This window comes from Poromitra crassiceps (assembly GCF_964638095.1).
Source record: "Poromitra crassiceps genome assembly, chromosome: 14".
NCBI lineage: Eukaryota > Metazoa > Chordata > Actinopteri > Beryciformes > Melamphaidae > Poromitra > Poromitra crassiceps.
This window is the reverse complement of record NC_139633.1, coordinates 4,940,771-4,967,517: the sequence shown is the minus strand read 5'-3', so window position 1 is coordinate 4,967,517 and position 26,747 is coordinate 4,940,771. Positions and strand designations below refer to the sequence as shown.

Genomic DNA, 26,747 nt, shown 5'->3' with positions numbered 1-26,747 from the left:
GTATTTATACCATTGAAATGGACTCAATTGAAATGGAGTAAATTGAGTAAAAATCAACAATTAGTTCCCCGTGAAAATTCAAATTGTGAAAATGATTTCCCCTCCCTGGTGCTGTCTGTCGAGCAGAAAATGAAAGCTGATTTATTATTAAACCATAACTGTTAAAGGAGTGGCCGCTTATTGAACGCAGGGCCAACTAGTGTGACTTGCTGAGAAGAAGATCAAGGCATGAACAAAATGTTATCATGGAATTAAGAGTTCAGCTGGTGGATCAGCTTTTCCGACAGAAAACTGTACAAAAATAAAACGAAACCTTTTTAGCGGAAGCAGAGTAAGAATAGCCGGTAAGCCTTTTTGCTTTAAGCTGATGTCAGATTGCTCACAGCGTTAACGCGGGAACACAAGTCGAAGCCTCTGATGTAAAGGACTGCATTGAAGTGTGAAATTGAAGGTGAATGCTACTCCGTTTCCCTTTTCCTATTGCCCACTCATGAGGCAGTGCTGAAGGGCTTGTTGTCTCTACAGAGCGGCTCTCTCTCTGCTGATGTGTTTTGTGTTTTGGCGTGTTGGTTTTGGCGCAGAGGAGAGAGGGACAGGGTGTGCCACCACCACCTTCTTCTAAAACCATTTACTTTGCTCCCACTAATCCGGCTATAGTGGTTGTTGAAGGTGGGGCTGCTGCTGCATGCACAGTTACGCTATGAGCAAACATCAGTCCTGTTCCCACACAGCCTACAGGAACTTGTGCTATAGGTCTCAAATATGCCTGTGATTTTTGGATAGTTATGGATTTTACAGCTTGGTGGTATCAACTCGATGAAAGCCTTCATGGGTGCCGGTATTCAATTTCAAAATGTTCTTCTGCTATAAGTTGGTGTACAGAAAATACCCCACTGATGTGTAGTGTGAGCTTTCAGACGCACATCCCCTCGGGGGGAAACGGAGCGAGCGAGATCAGGAGTGCGACACTCTCTCTCTCAGCGCTGGAGTTCAGGTGACACCGCACGGTGCAGTTGTGATCTCTCATGCATGTGGAGAATGTGCTCCTGCCAGGTCCAGTAAGTGAAGGAGGCACTTTGAACATTTGGATTTCCACAGCAGTGACTTTTTTTTTTAGCTTCATCTTCTGCAACTTTCTGTGGCATTCACAAACCCATCCTATCCTACGTTTGGCTACAGTGCTGCAGTCGTTCTGCTTATGACTTGTCTGGGGCTTTCAGTTCAGGTGACATATTGAAGCTGTGGTTGATGATGTCATAGGACCATGTCATTAATTGAATGTAGTGATGTCATTGTTGAACTTGACTCGAGATTAGATCAGAGAGGAAGGTGCAATGGAGACAAGTGTTGCTTATGATGGAACGAGCTCAGGCTACGAGGCTAGGCTATCTGGATTTAGTCTGATTATTTCCACAATCTGTATCGCAAATAGTTTTTGAGCTCCACACTGTCCATTGTGACTTTTTAGTATAGGGTATGATATGATGTTGTTTGTACATGTACGGTTAGTCATGTTGTCATACACCCGTTTAATCACATGACCTGTTGAGCTGTGTTGTGTTTACCTGCACAGTTGATCATGGCAGCCATGGCGATGAAGAAGTCATTTATGGTGGGGATTTGGATGCTAAGCAGTACAGATCGGATCTGTCATCCAATCATCCGGCTTGTTTAATCTCTGCTGATGATGATGATGAAGACTGAGATGTTATCTTAGCTGAAATGTAGAGCAGTGCATGCTTCCACACGGGAGGACGTCCCTGTCAAACAATAGCCTCTGGATCAGATCCCGGTCACCATGGCAACGCTGCTATCTCAAACCAGACGGACAAACCCCATCGTTATTTCGTCACAAACGATGACACACCACGCACGCACACACACACAGACAGACACACACGCACACACACACACGTGCACGGCAGCCAGCCCAGTACACACACACACACAGATATGCAATTGGAGGCGCTGTGAAATTTGTCCTCCGCGTTTGACCCATCCTGCCTCGTCCTCCTCCATGGTTCAGGCCAGGAGCGGTGGGCAGCTGCAGTGAAGCGCATGGGGGCAAACTTCTTCCAACCGCCGCTGGTCAGAAGACACAATCTTCCGCATGTTTTTTAATGGGGGTCCATTGATGTTATATGGAGGAAACCCCAGGGGAGCGCGGGGAGAACATGCAAACAACACTTACCATCATCATCATGTTACCATCATCATCATCATCTGTTTAGAGTCCTCTTTCCAGGCTCCACACACACACACACACACACACACACACACACACACACACACACACACACATGCACACACACACACACACACACACACAGTAATGAGTTTCTTCATCAGCAGCTGGTTGGGGTTGCTGAGCCTTGTGTTTCTCTCCTGTCTGTGAAGCAGCGCGCCCCAACACGTCCCTCTAATGCTCTTGACTGTCTGCAGATCTGTCATAAACAGCCAGTGGCCATGTGAAACTGTCCTCCTCCACTCAATCACTGGGACCACGCTAGAAGGTCCTCAGTCTGGACAGATACCCCACCACCCCCTCCCCAGAACCTCCTCACAGAACACTGCTACACCTTCATGGATTCATTTGATGTCTGATACCTGCATGCTGCTGGACAGTGAAGGCCAAAAGGCGGGTGGTGGCTGTTTTTAGAAGTGTATTTCAGGAACAAGGTTATCCAATATCGGGATGATCAGGATGCAAAGGTGATTCGCAAGAAGATTCAAATGTGTTCCGCAATTCTTGCTAAAGACGCATTTGGTTTATGTTGGCTAGGTTTCCAATGCCCTTCCACAGCCAAGCCTAGTGAAGTGTTCAGCTTCAAACAGTGTTGGGTGGTATATAATAAGTATATATATATAAGTATATCATTCATGTACATTTTGTCAGATTAGCCAGTTTACAGTAGCCAAGGAAGGAAAACAATGCATTCTGGGAAGTGCTATTCTCAAATCAATCAGAAAGTCACTGGGTCTCTGTGACAGAAGGCCTCAGGAAGCAGGTTTTGTGGAGGTTGGTATTGTGGTGGTGATGGCTGCTGTTGACAGTTCAACGCCACCAGCAGGTTGACACAACAGTGGTAATGGAGCCCAATAAATGTGCAAGTTATGAATAAACACAGGTGGGATGTGGGAGCCACTGGTACTGTCCAGCTCATTTAGCCAACACTGTTTAGGGAAAGTGGAGACTGACAGGTTTGTCTGGAGCAGGTTGTTTTTGCTCTTGTCTGTCTGTGTCTGTTGGTTTGTCTGGAGCAGATGTTTTTAATCTTGTCTGTCTGTGTCTGTTGGTTTGTCTGGAGCAGGTTGTTTTTCCTCTTGTCTGTCTGTTGGTCTGTTGGTTTGTCTGGAGCAGGTTGTTTTTCCTCTTGTCTGTCTGTGTCTGTTGGTTTGTCTGGAGCAGGTTGTTTTTCCTCTTGTCTGTTGGTTTGTCTGGAGCAGGTTGTTTTTCCTCTTGTCTGTTGGTTTGTCTGGAGCAGGTTGTTTTTCATCTTGTCTGTTGGTTTGTCTGGAGCAGGTTGTTTTTCATCTTGTCTGTTGGTTTGTCTGGAGCAGGTTGTTTTTCCTCTTGTCTGTTGGTTTGTCTGGAGCAGGTTGTTTTTCCTCTTGTCTGTTGGTTTGTCTGGAGCAGATGTTTTTCCTCTTGTCTGTTGGTTTGTCTGGAGCAGGTTGTTTTTCCTCTTGTCTGTTGGTTTGTCTGGAGCAGGTTGTTTTTCCTCTTGTCTGTTGGTTTGTCTGGAGCAGATGTTTTTCCTCTTGTCTGTTGGTTTGTCTGGAGCAGGTTGTTTTTCCTCTTGTCTGTTGGTTTGTCTGGAGCAGGTTGTTTTTCCTCTTGACTGTCTGTCTGTTGGTCTCGCTAAGTGAAAACCTTGATCCAGGTGATTAGTGCTGTGATCATCCCCCTCACTAGGCAAACACAAAAACCTGTCGGACAAGCCTGCTTCCTCATGGGAAACACACACACACACACCCACCCACACACACACACACACTCTGTCAAATGTCGAACACGACACCATCCAAGTCATCACCTGTTTTGTTGACCCCCACTTTTCACACTGGGTGCCGTCCAAAGAATTGTTTTCCACTTTATGTCCAAAGATTTTTTTTTACACTTGATGTATCTAATATCTGGAAAGTCCTGCTTTCTCATGATTAGTTTTGCTGTGAGTCTGTGTCTGCTAAGTTGTTCTGATCACATGTTTCCTTCTTGCTCCTCTGTGCTTCTTTGTGCAGTTCCAGCAGTCGGTGTCATCAGAAGTGAAAGCCCTGGGCAGGAACTCCTACACGCTTTGTGTCAACGGCCCCCTGGTCATCCGACAGGCGCTCCACCCCGAGGCCTCCAAAAAGGTACCGGTTCCCCACCGACGTGTCTGTATCCTGCAGAAGTCCTACAGGACACTGTTCCATTATTGTGTCCCATCACGAGACGTTGACATTTTGCAGTGCGTCTCCACTTTGTTTGGCTTGTTCGCAAACACTGTTTGAAACGGAAGAAAAATGTCGCCAACTTAGTCAAAAGCAGATTTGACGTGTTCGTCACATGTATGATTTACTTCACGCAGGCAGTGTTTCTGTCAAGCGTGGCGGCTCCACTGTTTGCTTTTGCGTATTGCTGAGCAGTAACATGTCGTAATCTGCACGGGAATGCCAGCTATCCACTGAATCACACACAGAGAGACATGGCTGCCTCTGTTCACGGCTCTGGGTAGAAGGGAAAGACCTTTCTGTAGTTTGTGAGAAGCGGCAAGAAAACCATTAAACGAGCTCATGAACCATTCTAGATGATGATCTTTTCTTCTCAGGTGTAGGACTGTAGGACTGTAGGCACGGAGCCCTGTTTCATTTGTAATAAATGACTGGATTCCCACCTTTTTCCTCAAAAGACACTATCCAAAGTGCCTGCTACATATAGGACTTTTCCATTGGCACTTCTGGCCGTGCCGAGTCAAACCATGTGGCGCTGATGTTCGTCTCCAGTACCAGTTTAAACACGCCGAGCCGCACCCGGGATGGACCATCTCCGGAGTCGGGCCAAAGCACGCCGGACCCGCCCCCCAAGCGGGGTTTGCGGTGACGTCTCGCCAAACTCGTGACGACCTGCCCTTCTCCCCCCTCAAACAAACGTGATGTTGTGCGACTCAACTCATGTCTGTGCTGGAGAGACCAGAGGAAGACGTTTTTAAAAGCCTCTGTGTTCATCTCTCAGTGCTTTTATAGCGTCGCTAACGGTTAGCCGCTAAAGACACCTTCAAGCAGGTAGCCATGTCGCGCCGAGTCAAACCAAGCTAGCACATGTGTATGGAAAAGCCCTAATAGTGGTCTGTCTGTTTGCGGTTTCTTTTTGTCTGCTCACCTCCTGGTGTTTGTGCTTCTGCCCAGCTGATTCCCATCTTTCTTGTCTCTCCTCTTTAGAACCTTGTCCTCCCCGAATGTTTCTTCTCATTTGTGGACGCGAGGAAGGAGTTTCACAAATGCTGCCCCAACGCCGGCCCTGTGCAGAAGCTCACGCTGTCCTCCATGTTAGAATGTATCCTTCTGTGCTGCTGGCATGTACTTCTCATGTCATTCATTAGAACATACGGATGACTCTATTTGTCCCATTCATATGTAATATATAACTTGTTTTAACTGGAGAAATGAAATGTACTTTTTCATCTTGCTAGCTAAGGGGAGGGGGGGGGGGGTTGCGAGGGGGAATAGCATGATCCTCCAATGCACTATGTCCTTCCAGTGAAACTCCTCACTGTCAGGTGAGAAGAAGCGGCTGGCGACTGCGGCTCTCCCCAGATCGGCAGAGGGGGCGGAGCAACTGCATTGTTTTTTCAGAATATGCACTTTAGTCATCCTCTTGTCAATTCATAAAGGCAATAGAGAGGCAAAGTGAACGTCACTTCCTGCTTCAGCACTGTACCAGAGATTTTCTTCCGCAATTTATTTTCCCATAGACATTTCGTAAAATGCTTATAAAAATAGTTTCACTTCGTCAAACCAAACGGTTCAGCTATATTTAGAATCGGGAGATACCATAGAACATTTCACTCAGACCAAAACTTTAAAAAAACAAAACATGAAAAAAATATTTTCTTTAAACCCGCATTTTTCCCACGTTGAGTGAAATGTTATGCGATGTCTCCCGTTTCTAAATATATCTGAACCGTTTGGTTTGACCAAGTAAAACAATTGTTTATAAGCATTTTACGAAATGTCTATGGGAAAATAAATGGCGGATGAAAATCTCTGGTACAGTGCTGAAGCAGGAAGTGACGTTCACTTTGCCTCTCTTATTCATAAAGGCAATTCAGCCATGTCAGAAGCCATTCCACACATAATCAATGGACAGAATCGGGACAGGATAAACAAGTCGTACAAAGTGCAAAAACAACTGCTACCAAAACTAGCGATGATGGGGAGATTCTTTAACTGCTTGTGTGCAGACGTTGGCCTTCCTCCCATGTCAGAGCAGCTGATAGGGGTGACGGAGGTGAGGAGCATGGTGCAGCTGACGCTCCACGTCCTGGCTGAGCCCTACAGTAAGTATCAGCCCAGACCTGGGTCAAAAAGCAACCCAATCAATGATGACGTTATCAAATGGTTCTATTTGTCTTTAGCTTACTTTGACGACCAGATGTTTGGGATTTAGCGTATCAGCACTACGCCTGCAAAGCTTGTTCATCACACCTTTGTGCTGCATGGCTCTTGCGTAGGTGTTTTTTTTAATGGAAAACGTAAGGAAACGGCTCTTGGCACTGGAGCAAAACCCCAAATGTATAGAAAGCACACTGGTGCCCGGGAGCTACTTTAGCTTCAGAAAAATTCATTGTTTTAGTTTTCTCTTTCAGTGCACACACAGGTCTTGGAATAGCAGCAAAATCTTTTCTTGTGTACATCCACCATGAAATGTTTCATCGGGATATATAGGTAGATTGTGTCCTTGTAGATGCAGAGCCATATAGCCTGGTAAACCAGCTGGTCACGTGAACTCACATTTCATTTGGTTCTGGTAGAACGAGCCGGTAGCAGAGCAAGTAAATCAAAGTATTTTCCATCCGACCGTGGCAGTCCATTTTGGCTTGCCCCCCTCATTAAGTGCCTAGCCCGTCTACGTTTTGGGGTGTGAGAACTAGGAATGCAGAGTGCTGAAGACACAGGCTGCTTTGGCTGGGCTCACCTGTTCGCTGTAGACAGGAGACGAGATTGCTTTGAATCTGAGAACCAAATGACACAATCAGCTTCCTGCTTATCATTTGTGTACAATTTAAATCTTTTCTTGTTTCTTGTTTTTAGATCACAAATTCTCCTGCTTTGAAACCGTGAAGTACAAGTTTGAATCGGGCACATGGTATGTATGGGCTTCAGCTATATAGAAACATATCTTATTCTGTGGTTGTGTTTACTTTGAATCGGGCACATGGTATGCATGGGCTTCAGCTGTATAGAAACATACCTTCTTCTGTGGTTGCGTTTACTTTGAATCGGGCACATGGTATGTATGGGCTTCAGCTGTATAGAAACATATCTTCTTCTGTGGTTGCGTTTACTTTGAATCGGGCACATGGTATGTATGGGCTTCAGCTATATAGAAACATACCTTCTTCTGTGCTTGTGGGCTGTCTTGCCACACCTACAGGTATTAGGCAGGACTGTTGTTGAGTGTTCTTGCTCAAACCTCAGGCTCTTAGCATTGATTACAGCAACAAGGAAACCACAAGTGTGTAATTAAAGCTGTCCAACTTTGCCATCAAGCGCTTACCTGGCTATCTAGTAGCGCAGCACCAAATCCCGCTGTTCTCACACAGCCAATAGCCTATAACCCTGACAACCCCTGACATTCAATCGCAGTGTGGGGGGGGTGACTGTGTTAAGCACTTAGTGTGAGTGGCCTCGGTGCCTCTGAGCTGGGTGGACAATGTGTTCAAAGTGAAGAAGGGATGGTTTTGTGATGGTAGATTCATCACTTTCTCTAGAAGCTATTGACTTGTGGCAAGGAAAATTAATTCCCATTCACTCGCATCATTCAGATGTCTCCCAGCTAACGCCCTGTTTGTTCTCTCCCCATGGTGGCGCTGTGCAGCAGTAAGACGGAGCCAGTGGACAGCGAGACGGTGATCCGAGCGCGAGGGCTCCCATGGCAGTCCTCAGACCAGGACATCGCTCGCTTCTTTAAAGGCCTCAACATCGCCAAGTAGGTTGGACCATAAACGCATGAACTTCCAGTAGCCTCCTCATCATCACCCCATTCAACTTTCTGATCTTCTGTTACCACAGTCCAAGTGATTTGGCTTGACTGGTCTCTCATCTGGAAAAAATATGGATTTTAATGGATTTTCACATAAAAGCGGTGGGCAGCTTGATCAAAAGTTGTGGGAGGAATTCGACTTAAATCGTTTTACACTTTATGAAAAACAAAAAATTGACGAACTTCATAATTTCGACACAAAATGTTCCCCATTGCACAGGCCTACATCCCCTGATGTAGGCCTGTTTTCCACGACTGAGTTTTCCAAGGTTCTACCATCAGAATATATCCCACCATCAGAAAGAATAGCCCCGTATTACAGTATGTCGCTAAGAATAGCCCTGTATCACAGTATGTTGCTAAGAATAGCGCTGTATTACAGTATGTCGCTAATTTTAGCCAGAACAAAATGAAGGCAGAAAGATATGAACACTAGGCCGCCTAATGAGGTTCAGGTGTGCAGCATCTGAACGAGGGGCGGGGATTTGTAACTGGGCCTCTTTCTATTGGCAGGAGACACTTGGTAGTCCCTCCCACTTTAGCCCTCATTGTTTGACACTCTCTTGCAGCTGGGTCTGATGGGACCTGCTGGGATCAGGACCCAAATGGTCAGAACTAGGGATCAAATGCACTAGCCCATGTGTTTGACATGGACTCCCAGCTGACCAGTCAACAACATGTCCATCAGGACATTTTTAGTTTGAGGAGAAATTGACTGAGATGATTAGGCTCTGGCCAACCTTACCGGACCCAGCTCAGATAGCCATGCTGTGTTGTTGAGGTAGAGTGGTGACGTCTCCAGCAGACTGTGTGTTCATGTGCACGCCTGCATGTGTGTCTGTGTGTGTGTGTGTGTCTGTCTGTGTGTATCTAGGGGTGGTGTGGCTCTATGTCTGAACGCCCAGGGCAGGAGGAACGGCGAGGCTCTAGTTCGCTTCATCAACCCCGAGCACAGAGACTTGGCCCTGGAGCGCCACAAACACCACATGGGCAGCCGCTACATCGAGGTTAATTTCCTGACATTTTCACTCGTAGACTGTCATTGTGAATTGTGTTCCACAGCTTCAAAGTTCATTTAAAATGTGCCCTTAGCTCAATGTCTGTCCCTTTGATCAAGTCAATTTGAGCGTTTTAAATTGTCTTCAATCAAAGTGAATGGCCATGAAGGCATCTTGGGGTGGTGCTGCTGCAGAAGGTGATGCTGTAATGCCTTTGTTAATTAGATGTTTAATGAAGGCCCAGGTTAAAGGCGCAATCAGTTTAACACCACCTGTGGCACCAAGATCACCCGGCTACAGATTGTATTTGTTGACTACTATCTCTATTTTGGATGGTTGTCACTTTCAGCTTGAGTGCAGCTATATGACGACAGGTTGCCCCTGCTTGGGTTTGAGTTTCTGCTAATTTGCTATCGATGGTTTTCCTTTCGTCCTTTCAGGTCTACAAGGCCACAGGGGAGGAATTCCTCAAGATCGCCGGAGGTCAGATTTCACCTGTTTTTTTTCTCTCCTTTTCTCTCTCTCTCCTCTCCTCACCTCTCTTCCTTTTCTCTCTCTCCTCACCTCTCTTCCTTTTCTCTCTCTCCTCACCTCTCTTCCTTTTCTCTCTCTCCTCACCTCTCTTCCTTTTCTCTCTCTCCTCACCTCACCTCTCTTCCTTTTCTCTCTCTCCTCACCTCTCTTCCTACCGAGAGTCATGTTGAAAGGCGTTCTGTCAGAGTGCACTAGCTTTCCCTTTCATGGCTTTACTGCGTCTGTGAGGAAAACCTAGACCCTCTTCACCCTCCCACATCCGAGTGGAAACAGCGGCTCTTCAGTGAGTGTGAGGAAGGCCTCTCTTGCTCTCTGTCTCTCCTCTTACCTGTGTCTGAATGCCTCTCTTCCTCGCTCGCTCTCTCGCTCTCTGTCTCTCCTCTTACCTGTGTCTGAATGCCTCTCTTCCTCGCTCGCTCTCTCGCTCTGTCTCTCCTCTTACCTGTGTCTCTGCCTCATCCCATGCACTGTGGCAGCTTATCGTGGGCTAATGAAAGACGCTTTGTGAGCAGCGCCCCCCCCCCCCCCCCCCCACCACCTCCCCGTCTCATGCCCAACCCTCAGAGGCCAGTTGGAGAGAAACCTTACTCTTGGCTAACAGCCGCTCACCTGTCCGCTCCGGGCCCGAGCCCGGCTCCCCGGAGGCAGAGTGGGCCGTCAGCCGGTGAAAAGAGCAGCTCAGAAGCTGCACAAAGCGGGTGTGAAGAGACAAAGGCAGGGCCCAGGGCCTCTGGACCGTGCAGCAGCGCGGCAGCAGGAACACCCAACACAGATACCAGACAGAGGCAGGAGACAAGAGACACGCTGTCTGTCACTTGTAGCAGATAGCTGAGCGTGGACTGTGGACTTTAACACAGATGAGTTGAGATCAATACAGATAATCACATCAGCAAACCGTTTAGGCAGATGAGACAGAGCTGCTTTTATCAAGGAAAAAAATCAGGCAGTTCATCAAGTAATCACATCTTGGGATAGTTCATGAAAATGAGATGCGGACCGCAATTTATTTATTTATTTCTACAATACTTTTCTACAGAGATATAACTGAGCTAGGGCCAAAGGAAAAGTTCGGGCCATAATCAGTCACTATTGTTTACTTGAAATCTTTGACTGACTGATAAAATCAACAAGATAAAAAAAAATGCACAGATTTAGTTTTGAGTGACGGTGGGAATGGGTCGGCCTTGTTTGACCTGGTTTGGCCCAGTTTGATGAGCAGGTCTTTGATCATAATTGTGTTCCGACACCAGGCACGTCCAATGAGGTGGCCCAGTTCCTGTCCAAAGAGAACCAGGTGCTGATCCGCATGCGGGGGCTGCCATTCACCGCCACGCCCCAGGAGGTGCTGTCCTTCCTGGGTCCGGAGAGCCCCGTCACAGACGCCACAGAGGGCCTGCTGTTCGTCAAGTATCCTGACGGCCGGCCCACCGGCGACGCCTTCGTGCTCTTCTCCTGTGAGGAGTATGCCCAGAACGCCCTGAAGAAGCACAAGCAGATCCTGGGGAAGAGATACATTGAGCTGTTCAGGAGCACTGCTGCTGAGGTGCAACAGGTAAACCTGCAAGGCCTGTAGACATAAGGGCTAAATGTGGCCTCTACTAACTAAAGATCCCCATAGTAACAAATCTGGACAAATCACAGACAAGCTGCTCTGGGTACATCATCACAATTCGGTGGTTGGGGGGGCGGTTGTGTCCCTATGAAATGTTTCAGGTGAACATTAAGATTAAGAAACTGGAGGGAAACTGGTGGCTCTTGATCTAATTTGGTGAACTCTTTTAGATCAAAAGAAACATTGATCGCTACAGGCATATATTTTTTTTAATGAAAGCATATTATTATATGCATGCTTTTCATTTGTTTGCAGTCAAGACCCTTGAGAAAGACTCCTTGAAATTATTGAACAATCAAGAAAGTCCCTTCAGTTTGGCTGCAGCAGCGTCACATGAGAGACAGGTTGCACAAGAAGCGATGTCATGAGCGTGTTGCACAAGAAGCGATGTCATGAGCGTGTAGAAAAGTGACCATACTCAGGATGACACATCAGTCTGGCGTTTGATGACTCCATGATGACACGTGGATGCAACACTGTCTGGAAGTCACCCTCATACTATTGCACCATTTATTTCAATGTTTATGACCCTGAGAAGTCTCATTTTGACCTCTGCCTCAGTACCTGGCTGTGGAAAGTTAATGTCAAATGTTACCTTTTTGATGTTTTTTTTTATCTTGTATTTACCTGTGCAAATGGTAAATACATCAAGCACATGCAGAAAGCTACTCCATGACACCACTCATTGACAATGCATTGTCAAATGTAATTTTACCTTAAAGTAGCCCTACTATCCTTTAAAAAAAAATATATATATATTTTTCGGATCCCCCAATTGTACTTGGCTAATTCCCCCTGCTGTCCCGGGTTGTTGCTCCACCCCCTCTACTGATCTGAGGAGAGTTATAGACTAGCATAGCTTCCTCTGATACATGTGCATTCACCAGCCGCTTCTTTTCACCTGACAGTGAAGAGTGTCACCAGCAGCACGGAGCACATGGGAGGATCAGGATGTATCCACAGGACATTAGACTGTATCAGATATACAATATATCGATATGAACACATGTCTGTGGTTTACCTGTGCACCTTTCTCTTTCCTGCTTTCTCTTTCCCGTTTGGTTTACCTGTGCACCTTTCTCTTTCCCGTTTGGTTTACCTGTGCACCTTTCTCTTTCCTGTTTGGTTTACCTGTGCACCTTTCTCTTTCCTGTTTGGTTTACCTGTGCACCTTCCTCTTTCCTGTTTGCCAGGTCTTGAACCGCTACATGTCCACCCCTCTGATCTCCACGCTGCCCCCTCCACCCATTGTGCCCATGCCGGTCCTGGGCACGCCTCCCTACCTCCCAGCAGCCAACAGCACGCGGGACTGTGTGCGCCTGCGGGGCCTTCCCTACACCGCCGCCATCGAAGACATCCTGGAGTTCATGGGAGAGCACACCATCGACATCAAGCCCCACGGAGTCCACATGGTCCTCAACCAGCAGGTCAGACCAGTTGCAGTGGCTCAGTGGCCTCGGGCACTTTAACTTGTTTGAATCAAGCTCACAACCTATATCCAATACCATCCACAGTCAGAATGAATCACGCTCACAGAGATTGTTGTTCGTTCAGCAGAACTTACTTGCAGACGGTCTTTCTAGCTCAGTTGACTGACGTTTTAAATAATTTGTAGACTGACTTTATCCAGTGACGGCTGCCTGTTGCATTTTTGTCCAGGGGGGCTATACCAAAAGTAAGGCTGGGTCATATGGTTGAAATCAATATCCTGAGAATCATAAGGTTTTATCCTCTATCAATAGCTACTTGATGTTCATGCTAACGTAGGTTATTTAGGATGATGTTGTTAAACTCCCTTAATGTAAACATTAATATTTTTAGAGGTTAGAGGGTTCCTTGTACAATTTACAGCTGCATTACTTATTTTATGCACAGCCTGCTGTAACGCTATAGTCGATCATTGTGATTCACTGGAATAAATAAAAAAAGGTTTACTACTTGTCATATAAGTGAATTGTATAGAAACAACTCACCAAAATTGACTAGCACAACTGATTTGACAGTTTCTACTAGATTTGCCCTCCAGCACATGACATGAACACAGCATAATAGTTATCGTCTAATGGGGGGAATCCCCGATTTGGACCACCATCAAAATCTAAGCAAACAGATTCTTGGCCCAACGGCCAAATCTTCAGCCACATCTGTTTGTAACGGTTTGTAACATCTGTTTTGAGATGTCTTGCCACAGACGGGTGAAAATGTAACCTCCTTCCAACTTTGTTGGCTGAAGTAATCAGTAGTTTTCCATCAAGTAACTCAAAAGCTGTCGTCTGCACTTTCAAATTATGGTTTATAAGGGTTTCTGGATATCTCTCTTAATGCAAATATACTTTTACAGTACTGTGTGTGTGTGGGGTATCTTAATTTATAGCGCTATTTGTACTTTGTCATGTGACTGAGGGCTAGTTGCTAGTCGCATATTCAGGGGTTTTTATGCAAAACGATCATATAATGTAATCATGTGCTCAGCCTCTTGTTCTCTCTGCGCTGCTCTTCCTCTCTGCTCTCCAGGGGCGGCCGTCCGGTGATGCCTTCATCCAAATGAAGTCGTCTGACAAGGCTTTCATGGTGGCCCAGAAGTGCCATAAAAAGACAATGAAGGACCGCTACGTGGAGGTGTTCCAGTGCTCCACAGAGGAGATGAGCATCGTCCTGATGGGAGGAACCCTCAACCGCAGCGGCCTCTCCCCTCCACCCTGCAAACTACCCTGTAAGTCCCAACTGTTAGAACCTGATCGACCCAAACATCAGAACCAAACGGATCAACAGAACTGCTAGTAAATGTCTGCTGAGAGAATATATCAGTGCACACTGATTGTTACACTTGTAAGTGATGTTTGACAAGTGTTTGATTTAAAATGTACAAACCTCTTATTCTCTTTACTAAAATGGACGACTGTGCTTCTGTCTGCCTCTGAAAGCAAGGCACCACTTTGCACTGAGCTGAATGGTGCTGCTGTTCTTCTGACTGCACTTTGCTCCGTCGAGGCTCATATCTCTCATTTGTGCGGCAGATTAGATTTGGGCTTATCAGACCACTAGGCAGCACCTTCCAGTTTCACCACTGCTGTTTTGGACGGCCACTCGTTACCGTTTCTCTCCCCCTTTTAACCCTCCTGTATACGTGAATATGCTTGCTGTTAGGGCATTCACAGACTAGTCGACTAGTAAAGCCACTAGTCGACTAGTCGTTTTAGCAAAACATTTAAGAAAGAACATGAGGTATTTACACGACATACATGGACTATCATATCCCATATCCCCCACAAAGAACATCAAAACACAACAAAACAAGAAAACTGCATAAAATACACAATAATCCAAGAACAAACAAGACTATTGGACAAACACCCAAACAAAAACAATGCATTCAAAGTAAATACATACATAGATCTTGCCCTTGTTGGCAGCTAGGAAATGCATAGCTTTAAATTGGAAAGCATCCAATCCCCCAGCTGTAGTTCACTGGTGGAATGAACTCTCAAGCTACCATACGTTGGATAACATTTACTACAAGAGCAAAGGCAGATTCTTAGACATCCCCCAAATATGGCAACCACATACAGAGTTTGACTTTAAGAACTTTTTACCCCAGTGTCATTAGGCTTTTCAGGATAGGAGCTGAATGCATTGTTTTTGTTTGGTTGTTTGTCCAATAGTCTTGTTCTTGGATTATTGTGTATCTTATGCAGTTTTCTTGTTTTGTTTTGTTGTGTTTTGATGTTCTTTGTGGGGGATATGGCATATGGGATATGATAGTCCATGTATGTCGTGTAAATACCTCATGTTCTTTCTTAAAGATTAAAAAAATGCCCTATTGCTGCGTTTTCACCCATATCTGTAACATTACTACCGTACTCTAGTTTTTTAGGTCATTTCATTTGCCAGGGAGTTTCACCCCAACTAACCTGGAAACCCTCAACCTCCACAAGGTCAGCAGTGCTGTATGTTGTATGCTGGCTGGCATGGAGGCTACCCACAGCGCTGCACTGATACTGGCTGTTTATATGTAAATACAGCACATCTCTGCGTCAAACTGTTTGTTTACATTGTAATGATGACAGTCTCACAGGTAAGACTGTACACCAGATACGTTACGGCTGCTTTGCGGATCCGGCAAAACTGCTGGATCGACTCTCGCCCATGTTAATAGATGGGCGATACATGCGGTACGGAAAAATTACGCACCTGTTCTATTTTTGTCGGATCCCGCATACGTCTGACAGATTACATGAGTGTGGATCTGTTCACGGCCGTACCGGAGCCGTACCGCATCTGTTCCGGAGGCGCTGTACATTAGCCCTTAAGGACAGAATATGCTTTTGCAGCTAAAATATCTTGCATACTGAGGGGACTTGAGGGTTTCCAGAGTCTGACTTATTTGGTTGTTTTAATATATTTGATATTTGAACACGATTACAAACGGACCAAGCCTGTTGATTGGTCCTGCGGGGTAGTTATGGTGTGTGGAGTTTGTTGTGTATTTCCTATTTTCTTTGCATTTGTTGACGGTTGCATTCAAAACACTGGCCTTATCCTTAAGGTTTTTAAGGCACAGATGAGATGCTCTCTGCATGCGTTAGCACTTAGCAGAATCAAAGTATTTCTTTGGTTTACTTCTCCATTGTTTCTTCATGTTTGCATGTTTCAGTTGACCTGTTAAAACCTTGATTGTGATGCCTTGACATGTTTCAGTTGACCTGTTCAAACCTTGATTGTGATGCCTTGACAGCATGTTTCAGTTGACCTGTTCAAACCTTGATTGTGATGCCTTGACGGCATGTTTCAGTTGACCTGTTCAAACCTTGATTGTGATGCCTTGACATGTTTCAGTTGACCTGTTCAAACCTTGATTGTGATGCCTTGACATGTTTCAGTTGACCTGTTCAAACCTTGATTGTGATGCCTTGACAGCATGTTTCAGTTGACCTGTTCAAACCTTGATTGTGATGCCTTGACGGCATGTTTCAGTTGACCTGTTCAAACCTTGATTGTGATGCCTTGACGGCATGTTTCAGTTGACCTGTTCAAACCTTGATTGTGATGCCTTGACGGCATGTTTCAGTTGACCTGTTCAAACCTTGATTGTGATGCCTTGACATGTTTCAGTTGACCTGTTCAAACCTTGATTGTGATGCCTTGACAGCATGTTTCAGTTGACCTGTTCAAACCTTGATTGTGATGCCTTGACATCATGTTTCAGTTGACCTGTTCAAACCTTGATTGTGATGCCTTGACAGCATGTTTCAGTTGACCTGTTCAAACCTTGATTGTGATGCCTTGACAGCATGTTTCAGTTGACCTGTTCAAACCTTGATTGTGATGCCTTGATGGCATGTTTCAGATGACCTGTTCAAACCTTGATTGTGATGCCTTGACATCATGTTTCAGTTGACCTGTTCAAACCTTGATTGTGATGCCTTGACGGCATGTTTCAGTAGTTGACCTGTTAAAACCTTGATTGTGATGCCTTGACGGCATGTTTCAGTAGTTGACCTGTGAAAACCTTGATTGTGATGCCTTGACAGCAGGGGGCCCCATAATGACTTGTGTTCCTTTTGCTGAGAAGTCTCTACTTCACCAGATTGGAGATAATGACTCGGGTATATTATATTATGGGGCAAGTGGAGACATGATTTGTCCCCCAAGTTGACTGTCTTACCAGTGCTACTGTAACACTGCTGTGATGGTATCTCTTTACCCAGACATCCCTCGACAACATCAACAAAATACTAACTGCATATTGGTGATGTCAAATGTATAAAATGTTTTGGAGGATTCAGCACCTACATAAACTTTTGAGGGTTTAGCGCATTTTTTTGGTACTTGGATGTAAAATATAACCAGACCTGAAGTGGTGTTAAAAACAAAGCAAGCATTAGACAATGATTACAGTGTACCTTTGGCATACTGTTAGGTTTGTCGATGAAACTAAGAAAATTCAGATGTAATGAGCAGAACGTGGTATGTCTCTCTTAACAGAACGTGGTATGTCTCTCTCTTCCCCCAGGTCTGTCTCCCCCCACGGCCTACGCTGCCTTCCCTGCCCCGGCCATGCTCTCTGAGGCCGCCCTCTACCAGCCCCCCCTGCTGGCCACCCCCAGAGTGCCCCAGCAAGCCACACACAGCCCCGCCCACACCCTGGCCTACTACCCCCCACAGCCTCACCTCTACATGAATATGAACATGAACTACACTGCATACTACCCCAGGTTAGTGCACTGTCTTTAGGTTGGCATTAAAGGACAATTCCACTGTTTTATAACGTGGACCTTATTTTTTATTTTTTTTTATGTTAAACTTACTCACCCAGAACAGAAACTTCTGAAATTGGTGCAGGATTGAGTGAGAACCCGCCGCGCAACAGCCTGGAACAGAGATGATAGGGCATGTGGGAACCGTCCATGTACGTCGTGTAAAAAGCTTATTTTCTGCCACGCACCGGCTCATATCCTTATTATATGATAGCGACAGAACTGGGAGCGCCTCTATTTACCTCCCTCCATCTGCCTGCTGATCCCAGATCAGGACTGTGTGGGACCGGAGACTCCAGTTGCATTGTTGGAGGAAAACATGGCAGCAAATAATCAAAAACAGAAAGCCATAACTGTAAAAGTAGGGGTTTTTGTTTGCTGCCAAAATGGTTTAACTCTACTTACGGCGTTTTGACACATAGCAAAACCTCACACTGAAAAGGCCTTGCGGGTAGAGGATTCTCACAGCACTTAGGGTCAACTGAAAATGCATGCGGATGTAAGTAATACTAGCATGGCAGCATCATCACTCATCATCACGCATCATCACTCATTTATTTTGTATCCTATTCATATCTGAATTAATATTCTAGGTCAATAGTTGATGAATGTAAAATGTGTTAGTATGGAATACCTATGGAATACCTAAGACCTATAGATTCAAAATATTTCATAATGTTAGAGTGTGAACTGGTCAAGATGAGCTCTGATCGGAAGACTGTAAATCCTCTCTTCCTCCTCCTTTTCCCTCCCTTATGTCTTTGTCTTTTCTCCCTCCTCTCCAGCCCTCCGGTCTCTCCATCCACAGTCAGCTACTTTGCTGCACCGCCGGGCGCGGTGGCAGCAGCGGTGGCAGCACAGCCCCACCCCGCCTCGTCTCCCATGCTGCCCCAACACGGAGCCCTGGTCCGCATGCAGGGCCTGCCTTACAACACCGGCGTCAAGGACATCCTCAGCTTCTTCCAGGGCTACCAGGTGAGCACTGAGCACATGTAGCGCTACGGTTTAGGCACCGTTGATAAAAAGCGGTTTTGTACCAGCAGCACACTGAAGAACGTAGGGCATCATGTAAAGATGACTGGTGTGGTAACGGTACATTCCCTGCCTACCAAAGCGCCCCCGTGTTACCTCCGGCTTGGTCGGGCGTCCATACAGGCACGATTGGCTGTGTCTGCGGGTGGGAAGCCGGATTAAGGCTATGTGTCCTGGTCGCTGTACTAGCGCTAGACTCTGGTCGGTCGGGATGCCTGTTTGGGGCGGCGGAAGGGAACTGGTGGGAATAGCGTGATCCTCCCACGTGCTACGTCCTGCCGGGGAAGCTCCCCGCTGTCAGGTGAAAAGAAGCGGCTGGCAGCTGCGCATGTATCGGGGGAAGCATGGTGCTAGTCTACGGCTCTCCCCAGATCGGCAGAGGGGATAGCGACCGGGACAGCAGGGGGAAATTGGCCAAGTACAATTGGGGAGAAAATGGGGGGGGAATCAGAAAACATTATAAAAATAAAAATAAAAGATGACTGGTGGGAGGATTTGCAGCCACATAAATGTTTTTTGTGAGGCATACATGATGCATCAGTTTCCATGCAGGCAATACATGTGAAATCATCCTGGTTGTAGACAAAGTTTTATAATCTTATGACTACGAATTACATATTTTTACCTGTTGCCGAAATGCTCATATACTTTGATTATTATGACTGCATTTAGAATGCACAAAGCAGGACTATCAAAGTAGATTTGCCAAACATTCATAGCAGGCCACTTCAAAAGTTCTGAAGTTGCTTCTGTGAGTAGAAGCCTGTTTCGCCCTGCATTTTCTTTAGTCGTTGCCAGAACTGTAGTCTGACTGAGACTGCTGATAGAATCATTCATGTTCATTATGGTCAAATAGATTTGCAGTGGTGCTAAATTAAGTGCTGACCAGGATAATGAAACTGTGTAAACACCTCCAGTGTTACATTTGGCTGCCACTGAATAATCAGATTTTTTTTTTTTACCACAGTCCCACCCGAAGAAAGCCTCTAGCTCTCGAGCCACTGAGTTGTCTTTACTCTGATGGTAGATTACCCATAATGCCTTTAGTGCTTTTTATTGCACCACACTATAGTGGTATTGGTTAAAGGGACATGTGTGCACTTGTGCTCTCCCCCTTCTCTGTGCTTCCCATCTCATTGGCTGCCAGCCCAAAAGTAGGTGGAATCTTCTGAGGCAGGTATGAATCCAGGTGGAAAACAGGTGGGGCCTAGGAGGGTCTGACCAGGGGAGGGAAGGAGTTTGGACCCAAGACAAGCAGACCCAAGACAAATGGCTTGGGTCTGCTTTTTGTCTTTTAAGCAACAAATTCACGCCATATAAGAACGTCGGTCACTGTGTACTGGGGAACGCTAATTGTGTGCGTGTGCGAAAAGCTGACTCAAATCTTGACTGTTGGCTGAACTACAGTAATGTTATCCTTAGCGGAGTGAGTGAGTGTGAGTGTTCGTCTGGCTAAGCTCGCTCCTCTCACACAGGCTCTGGGTGACAAACTAGTTCCCACAGCAGCAGCACTGGTGTCCTTTACAACACACACCCCATGCGTACGCACTGAGTGCTTCAAATGAGGCCCGTTTGGTCAGGGGTTTGGGAGTCTGTCGTGTGTCTGTTGGGTTTTTGTGTGCCGATGTTTTTATTTGGGGTATTTTTCCCCGAGCACATGCATCTACATTACTGTGTGTTTCCCAAAAGTGTGTTGTCATTTGTGCACCAATGTGGAGCCTCCATCCTGACTGTGCGTTGGTTATTATGCTGTGTGTAGTACGCCCCTGACGACTACAGCGGCATGGTTCAGATGAGCGAACAGGCCAGGAGTCTCATTCAGCCCAAAGAATGGCTCTGTCTTTAGGGAGTCGCCCCAAGGTAAGAAGATTACGAGTGGGAATGCCCACACTCCCATTAAAGCCATTACAGTTCTTAGCTCCTAACCCCAGCATGGCGACCTGCCTGCCTGCCTGCCTGCCAACCAAATCTGGGCCTGTGTTCACACTGTGTCGCAAAGTATTAGGAGTGCTGATTCTGGATTCTGTTAAAGTCTACTACACACACAGAGAGAATGGGGAAAATGCTTAATTAAAAGTGTGGTGCCTCTCCCTTGATACAAATAATTAAATTCTAATGATCAAATTTAGGCAGTATGATGCAAAACAAGTTCACCTGCCTAGTCTTATCCATGTTAATTTGAACAAATTACCCACAGTTTAAACTCATGCACTGCTTACTGAACTACACAGGAAAAACTGAACTTACATCAGTATTATAATGCTGAGACACTTGAATAAAGCCTATGCAAACAGTCTTATGGTTTAACGTCACTATTATATTCTGTATAGTATAGTATATTCTGTATATTCAGCACTCCTCCTACTGTAAGTTGCCTCATGAATCTGGTTTCTAAATAGCCCGACCCGCACTAACCCGTATGAACAGTGTAGCCTGCCCCAGATGCTACTGTACTGTACACTCTTCTTTTGACCATTTCCAGTAGAGGGTGTCCTGATTGCAGATGTCAACTCAGATTACTATCTTGGTGGCGCTCTTCTCTCTCTCTCTCTCGCTCTCATGCTCTAACATCTCTTCCTCTGTCCTCTAACATGCAGTCTTTCTGGGTGTTCCTTGCCTAACTTGATCATTGAGTTGATTTCACATCTCTGCATGTCTTCAGTGTTGACGTTGGACTTGAGATGTGGAAGCATGCAAACTGACAGTCAATCAGTGTGTGTGTGGTGTGGTGTGGTGTGGGGGGGAGGCTTCTTCCTTGTGTGGCCTTCAAATTAAGGGAATAGCATTGTACTTTTGCCATTGATCCGGCTCTGCCCGTTAATCAGTTTCAACCTAAATGTGGAGCGGTTTGTTTGGTTTACTAGGACCTCACTGTTCCTGCTCAACCCTGCTGGCTCCCCCTGGTGTTTGGGATGGTGCAGTTGCATGAAGCCTCAGTGACCTAAAAGTGTGTGTTTCTCTCCACGTCTACAGCTCCCGCCAGATGGCATTATCGTCTTGTACAACCTCAGCGGCCAGTGCAGCGGAGAGGCCCTGGTCACCTTCCCCAGCGAGGAGGTTGCCAGGCAGGCTGTGGCCGAGCGCTCCAACCACCCCTTCTACGGCCAGCAGGTCCGCCTGGCCGTCTGTCACTGACCAGCCCCCCAAACCATCCACCTCCCGCCTCTCTCTCTCCTCCTCCCTTCTCATCACCTTCCACCTTCTCCCTTCATCTGCCACTATGACCAAGGCTCCCCCTAAGTTCCCGTGTTGTGAAAGAGCGGTTCATTAGCTCCGTTTTCCATGATCTGCTATTACCAATAGTTCCCCTGCCCTGACGCTGCTGGCCTGCAACACTATGGAGCCATTGTTTAAAGAGTTTGGACATTGCAGTTGTCATGTCGGCTTCGCTCTCCTCCACAGGTCACGCTGCTGCTGAAGTATGCCAGTGTCGGGCATCTCACTTTGCAGATGTTATGTAATGTATGGCGTTATTGTATATTTGCAGCTAATACTTGATTGTGAAGACGTGGCAGCATGGTGCCCATAGTGCAGCCTGGACAACCTCCATCAGTGGCGCTGCACACTGGTGCAATCTGCCTCGTAGATTCATACTGTATATGTGCATTCCTCCCTATGTCCTTGTATGTCTAAATACGTGTATAGTTGTTCCTCCTGAAATGCTTGAGAGGTTGCCCCCACCTGGCAAAAGCACAAAACCACTTCTACCCCCCCCTTCAACTGTTTCTGTATATTTTTGAAATTTCTCTCTGAACAAGATTTTTTCAATTTTAGTTGGTTAGTAATTTCCTGTCTGCAGACACAGATGTATGTATGTGCTCAACATTTGTTGATTTGATGCCTTCTGGCTGTGCAGTGTCGCCAATGTTAAAAAAAAAAAAAAAAAAAGATGGGAGGAGATAAAGTTTAGAAAAAATAAACAAAAAAGCCATAAAGACTGTCTTAACCTTTAATACTACTGAAACGACAGCAGAGGGCAGCAGAGGGAATCTGAAGCTGTGCTCTTTAGCTGGCATGGCTTGATGAGATCTAGGCCCAAGCTGCAGGGACTGCTAGTTAACACTACTGCTACATCACATATGTGCCTTTGTATCAACTACTTTTTTTGTTTTTTTGTATAAAAAGCATTTATGTATGACATAATGTCATCCTATTTAGACTATGTCCAAGCACTGTAGATTTATTTCTTGTTGCTCCAATCAGAGTAAGGACCCATGTGTGTCTTGAGCAGACTAGCATGTCAGGTTGATTCTATTTTTTATTAATCACATTTCCTCACAAAAGTGGATATTTTGTTATTTAATGTGAAAGAACGGAGGCATATTCTGAAACCTTTTAAAATGATCGACCTCGGCTATCTCTTGAGTTCTTGTTTCCAGATTATAAGGAATCTGTCTGTAGCATGCATTAAAAATCCTCTCCTGTGTTAGACCGGAACACTGTGTAAAAGCTGCATGAGTTCCTTTTCCTGTGACAGGTTTGCTTTTTCGTCTTTGCTGTGCCTACAATACCCAGAGTGCAATACTGGCCCAGTGAGGCCAGGTCAACCTCTGGTGGCAGAGATGTTTGTTTCTTTTGTTGCAAGTTTGAGACTTGTATGAATATAGAATTGTGTATATGACTAAATAAAGATGTTGATATTGCTCCATGAGTCAATTCACCTCGATTTACTGTAGTTGTTGGACTTTAGTGTGAACGATACCAGCATTACTCCACTAAATGCGGAAAGGCACTTTATTTCGACAGGGGTTCCCAAACGTTTTCATCTTGGAACCCAAAAGAAAAATGTTGGGTCTCCCTGGGCCCCCAACTAAAAAAAAACACAGTAATGAGTTGCCATGACGATCAGTTTGGCGACCCAATCCCCATGGGTCCGTGACCTAAATTGTGTCCCAACCGGTCCCAACCCATGGTTTGGGAAAACCCTGCAATAGGCAACTGATGACTGTCAGTTGACAGTCTAGATTTTTTTCAAGATACAGTATGAGTAATTTGATTGATTGAAGCATCTAGTCGACTGTAAAAGGCAACTACTAATCATCAATGAGTATCTGTTGACTATCTAGGAAGAAACAGAAATGCATGACTACATATTAAATTGCTTTTGAGTAAATGTCCTTACTGTCCTCTAAACCAATTTAAAAGTTTTTGTGCCTAACCCATTCCTTTCATGTTGACCATGTAACTAACGACCAGCTCGTTTGAATGACGTCACCACCCACTGATCAGGAGTTCATTCATGCTATTCATGCCTGTCAATGTTACCACCCACAAAGTCCCATAATCCAATCACAGCCCTCCAAAGAACCCCGCGTAGGATGAACCAACCTCCCGGAAAACTACTACTAGACTAGAGTCTCAAAGCAGCGAGCCAGGGCCGCTGGAAGTCATTTTAAGCAGGGGGTGCTGGGAGGAGCGGGCCCCACCGAAAAAAATTTGGGCGTTTTTTTTTTACATTTTTTTGCCATATTTAGAGGAATATCTCATTTTAAATCAACATTAGGATACTGTTGTGATGTAATTATTCAGTATTTTCTCCTTTTCTCACTCATTCAGAGCAAAGAGGGAGATATATAGCATGATGATAATGCTCTATATCTCCCTATTTGCTCTGAATACACCAGTTAACATGACACAGACTTAACATGATAGAAATATTATCAGCAAACTTAATGACTAGACTAATTATTCTGATCTGAATGGCATATATCAAGAAACATTGACTCCTCTCTTTGCTGTATAGTGGGAGGTGCATTTCTGAGTAGGCTATTAAAATAGCATGTCAAGTTCACATTTCTTTATTGCCAGATTAAACAATTCGTATTGGTTGTTGGTTGGTTCAACACAACATGTGCGTGCATGCGCGCTTCTTCTTCTTCTCTAGCCTACAAGCATGTAACTTCCTTGATTGTTATTGTTGATAATTCTATTTAAATAGGCTACATTTTCATTTCCCGAAACATTCTTAAACAAGAAAGGAACATAGTGCACTGCAAAATATTTTTAATTACATTTGTAAAAAAAAAAAAAAAAAAAAAAAAAATTGGAAAAAATCTAGGGGGTGCTGCAGCACCTGCAGCACCCCACAGCTGTCAGTGTGTGTGGAGAAGATAACTCAACTTTAACAAGCGATCGGCGTTCGTGTGAAGATTAGGTCTTTGTAGTCCGGTCTGGAGAAAGATTGGAATTTCCTGGAACAGTGGAGTGTATTTCTCCTCGGAGTTCCAAGAGTCATCAGCAGGCGCGGACTGCATAATTGGGCACGTGGCCTGATGCCCACAGTCAGGCCACTCACTGAACAGCAGGCCAGGCGCCGCCTACTGGTTTACTAGTGGTTTTATTACTTTATTCAGGGTTAAAGTGGGTGCATCATTGTAAAATTGGACTCGGCCCAAATTGGGCTTCAAGCGGCCCAAATTGTGCTTCAAACGGCCCAAATCTGGCTACAAACGACCCACGGACGGGATTTTGCTTGACGTTGCATACACGGTTTTGGAACTGGATTGAACTCTGTATCGAAATCTGTACTGGATTAACTCGGAACTGGATTGAACTCTTGACTGTGGGGCTATTCACATACATACACACACACACACACACACACACACACACACACACACACACTGCTGTTTGCTACATTGTTTGTATGGTTTGACTGAATTATTTGATTTCGAATTTATTATTATTATTTGTCAGACGTGACTGACTGGCACCCCACTTTCCCTCAAACTAAAAGGGTCAAACCCGCTACACCTTTACCTCCAGTGAGTTTAGTGAGCATGCGTGCCCTTTCAGCAGTGGTGTGCTTCTCATCATTCAGTTGGGGGTTACATTCCTTTGATGACAAACACCTTGACAGCCATTGTGGAGCGAGAAGAGGATGGTAGTTTTCCTACAATATGATTTATTGATTTTCTTGCAACAACAAAGACACAGGAATGAGATAGAGATACAGATAGGAAGGTGGGGGCGGATGCAGGTTATAGCTGGCTTCAGGCCCGCTCCAACCCATTACGCAGAGTACGCAGACTGCGTAGGGCATCACGTGACTGAGGGCACAAAAAAAAAAAAAAAAAAAAAAAAAAAAAAAATTTGGTGCCCTCAGTCAGGCCACTCACTGAACAGCAGGCCAGGCGCCGCCTACTGGTTTACTAGTGGTTTTATTACTTTATTCAGGGTGTATCTCATTGTAAAATTGGACTCGGCCCAAAATGGCCTTCAAACGGCCCAAATTGGGCTTCAAGCGGCCCAAATCTGGCTTCAACCGGCCCAAATCTGGCTTCAACTGGCCCAAATCTGGCTTCAACTGGCCCAAATCGGGCTTCAGACGGTCCAAATCTGGCTTCAAACAGCCCAAATCTGGCTTCAAACGGCCCAAATTGGGCTTCAAACAGCCCAAATTTTTCACCGCCGCCCTTCGGACGCCGGCACGCACGTCGGCCTGTATCGGCCTGGCCTGCTTGGTATCTAATGCCCGGCCTGAATTATGATCCCAGTCCGCCCCTGCTTGCATGTACAGTTTAACAATCACTTGTTTGCTGACATGTACAGTAATTCTAACAATTGTTTGTTTCCCACATGTAATGAAATGTGAGATACACTAGTATCGTTCATAATTAATGATGCAGTCTTTCGTTTGACAGTTATTGAAAGTTTTACGGGGGGGGGGGGCACCACAGAACAATTACGCTTAGGGCACCCAAATGGCCAGGATCGGCCCTGGCTGGCTTGCATGTATGACCCTATTTGTGTCTGTATGTAATTCTACATGCCCTTTGTTTGTGTTTGTTGTGGCATTAGCTCACTAGCAACTCAACAGAGACACTAAAGGGATTTGTAAGGGTTTCCTTGTCACAAGTGAGTCCTGACATGTGTCCTCTATGCTTAACTGCCTTTGACTCCATCTGTAATCTCCAATCTGGATCACAGTACCAATGATGACACGAAGCAGTGGCTGAGTATTTTCCTTTTTATTGATACACTACTTAAGAGCCTATGATGCAAGGTATTCCCTTTGAATTTCAAAAAGCACTGCAGTCTTAAAAATTACAAAAATTTTAAAATACAAA

General features: G+C 45.5%; 1 protein-coding gene across 1 annotated transcript in view; it reads left to right on the top strand.

The window, feature by feature from the left end:
- esrp2 (epithelial splicing regulatory protein 2) overlaps window positions 1–21,790 on the top strand; it is a 28,074-nt gene extending 6,284 nt beyond the window's left edge. The window contains exons 3-16 of the mRNA XM_083650823.1: window positions 4,243–4,356; window positions 5,422–5,536; window positions 6,444–6,539; window positions 7,294–7,348; window positions 8,081–8,191; window positions 9,120–9,252; window positions 9,684–9,726; window positions 11,028–11,329; window positions 12,583–12,816; window positions 13,904–14,102; window positions 17,403–17,604; window positions 18,432–18,621; window positions 20,438–20,538; window positions 21,652–21,790. Of these exons, the coding sequence (XP_083506949.1) occupies window positions 4,243–4,356; window positions 5,422–5,536; window positions 6,444–6,539; window positions 7,294–7,348; window positions 8,081–8,191; window positions 9,120–9,252; window positions 9,684–9,726; window positions 11,028–11,329; window positions 12,583–12,816; window positions 13,904–14,102; window positions 17,403–17,604; window positions 18,432–18,621; window positions 20,438–20,524 (1,881 nt within the window). The 3' untranslated portion in view covers window positions 20,525–20,538; window positions 21,652–21,790. The remainder of the gene's footprint in view (window positions 1–4,242; window positions 4,357–5,421; window positions 5,537–6,443; window positions 6,540–7,293; window positions 7,349–8,080; window positions 8,192–9,119; window positions 9,253–9,683; window positions 9,727–11,027; window positions 11,330–12,582; window positions 12,817–13,903; window positions 14,103–17,402; window positions 17,605–18,431; window positions 18,622–20,437; window positions 20,539–21,651) is intronic.
- The last annotated feature ends 4,957 nt before the right edge of the window (window positions 21,791–26,747 follow it).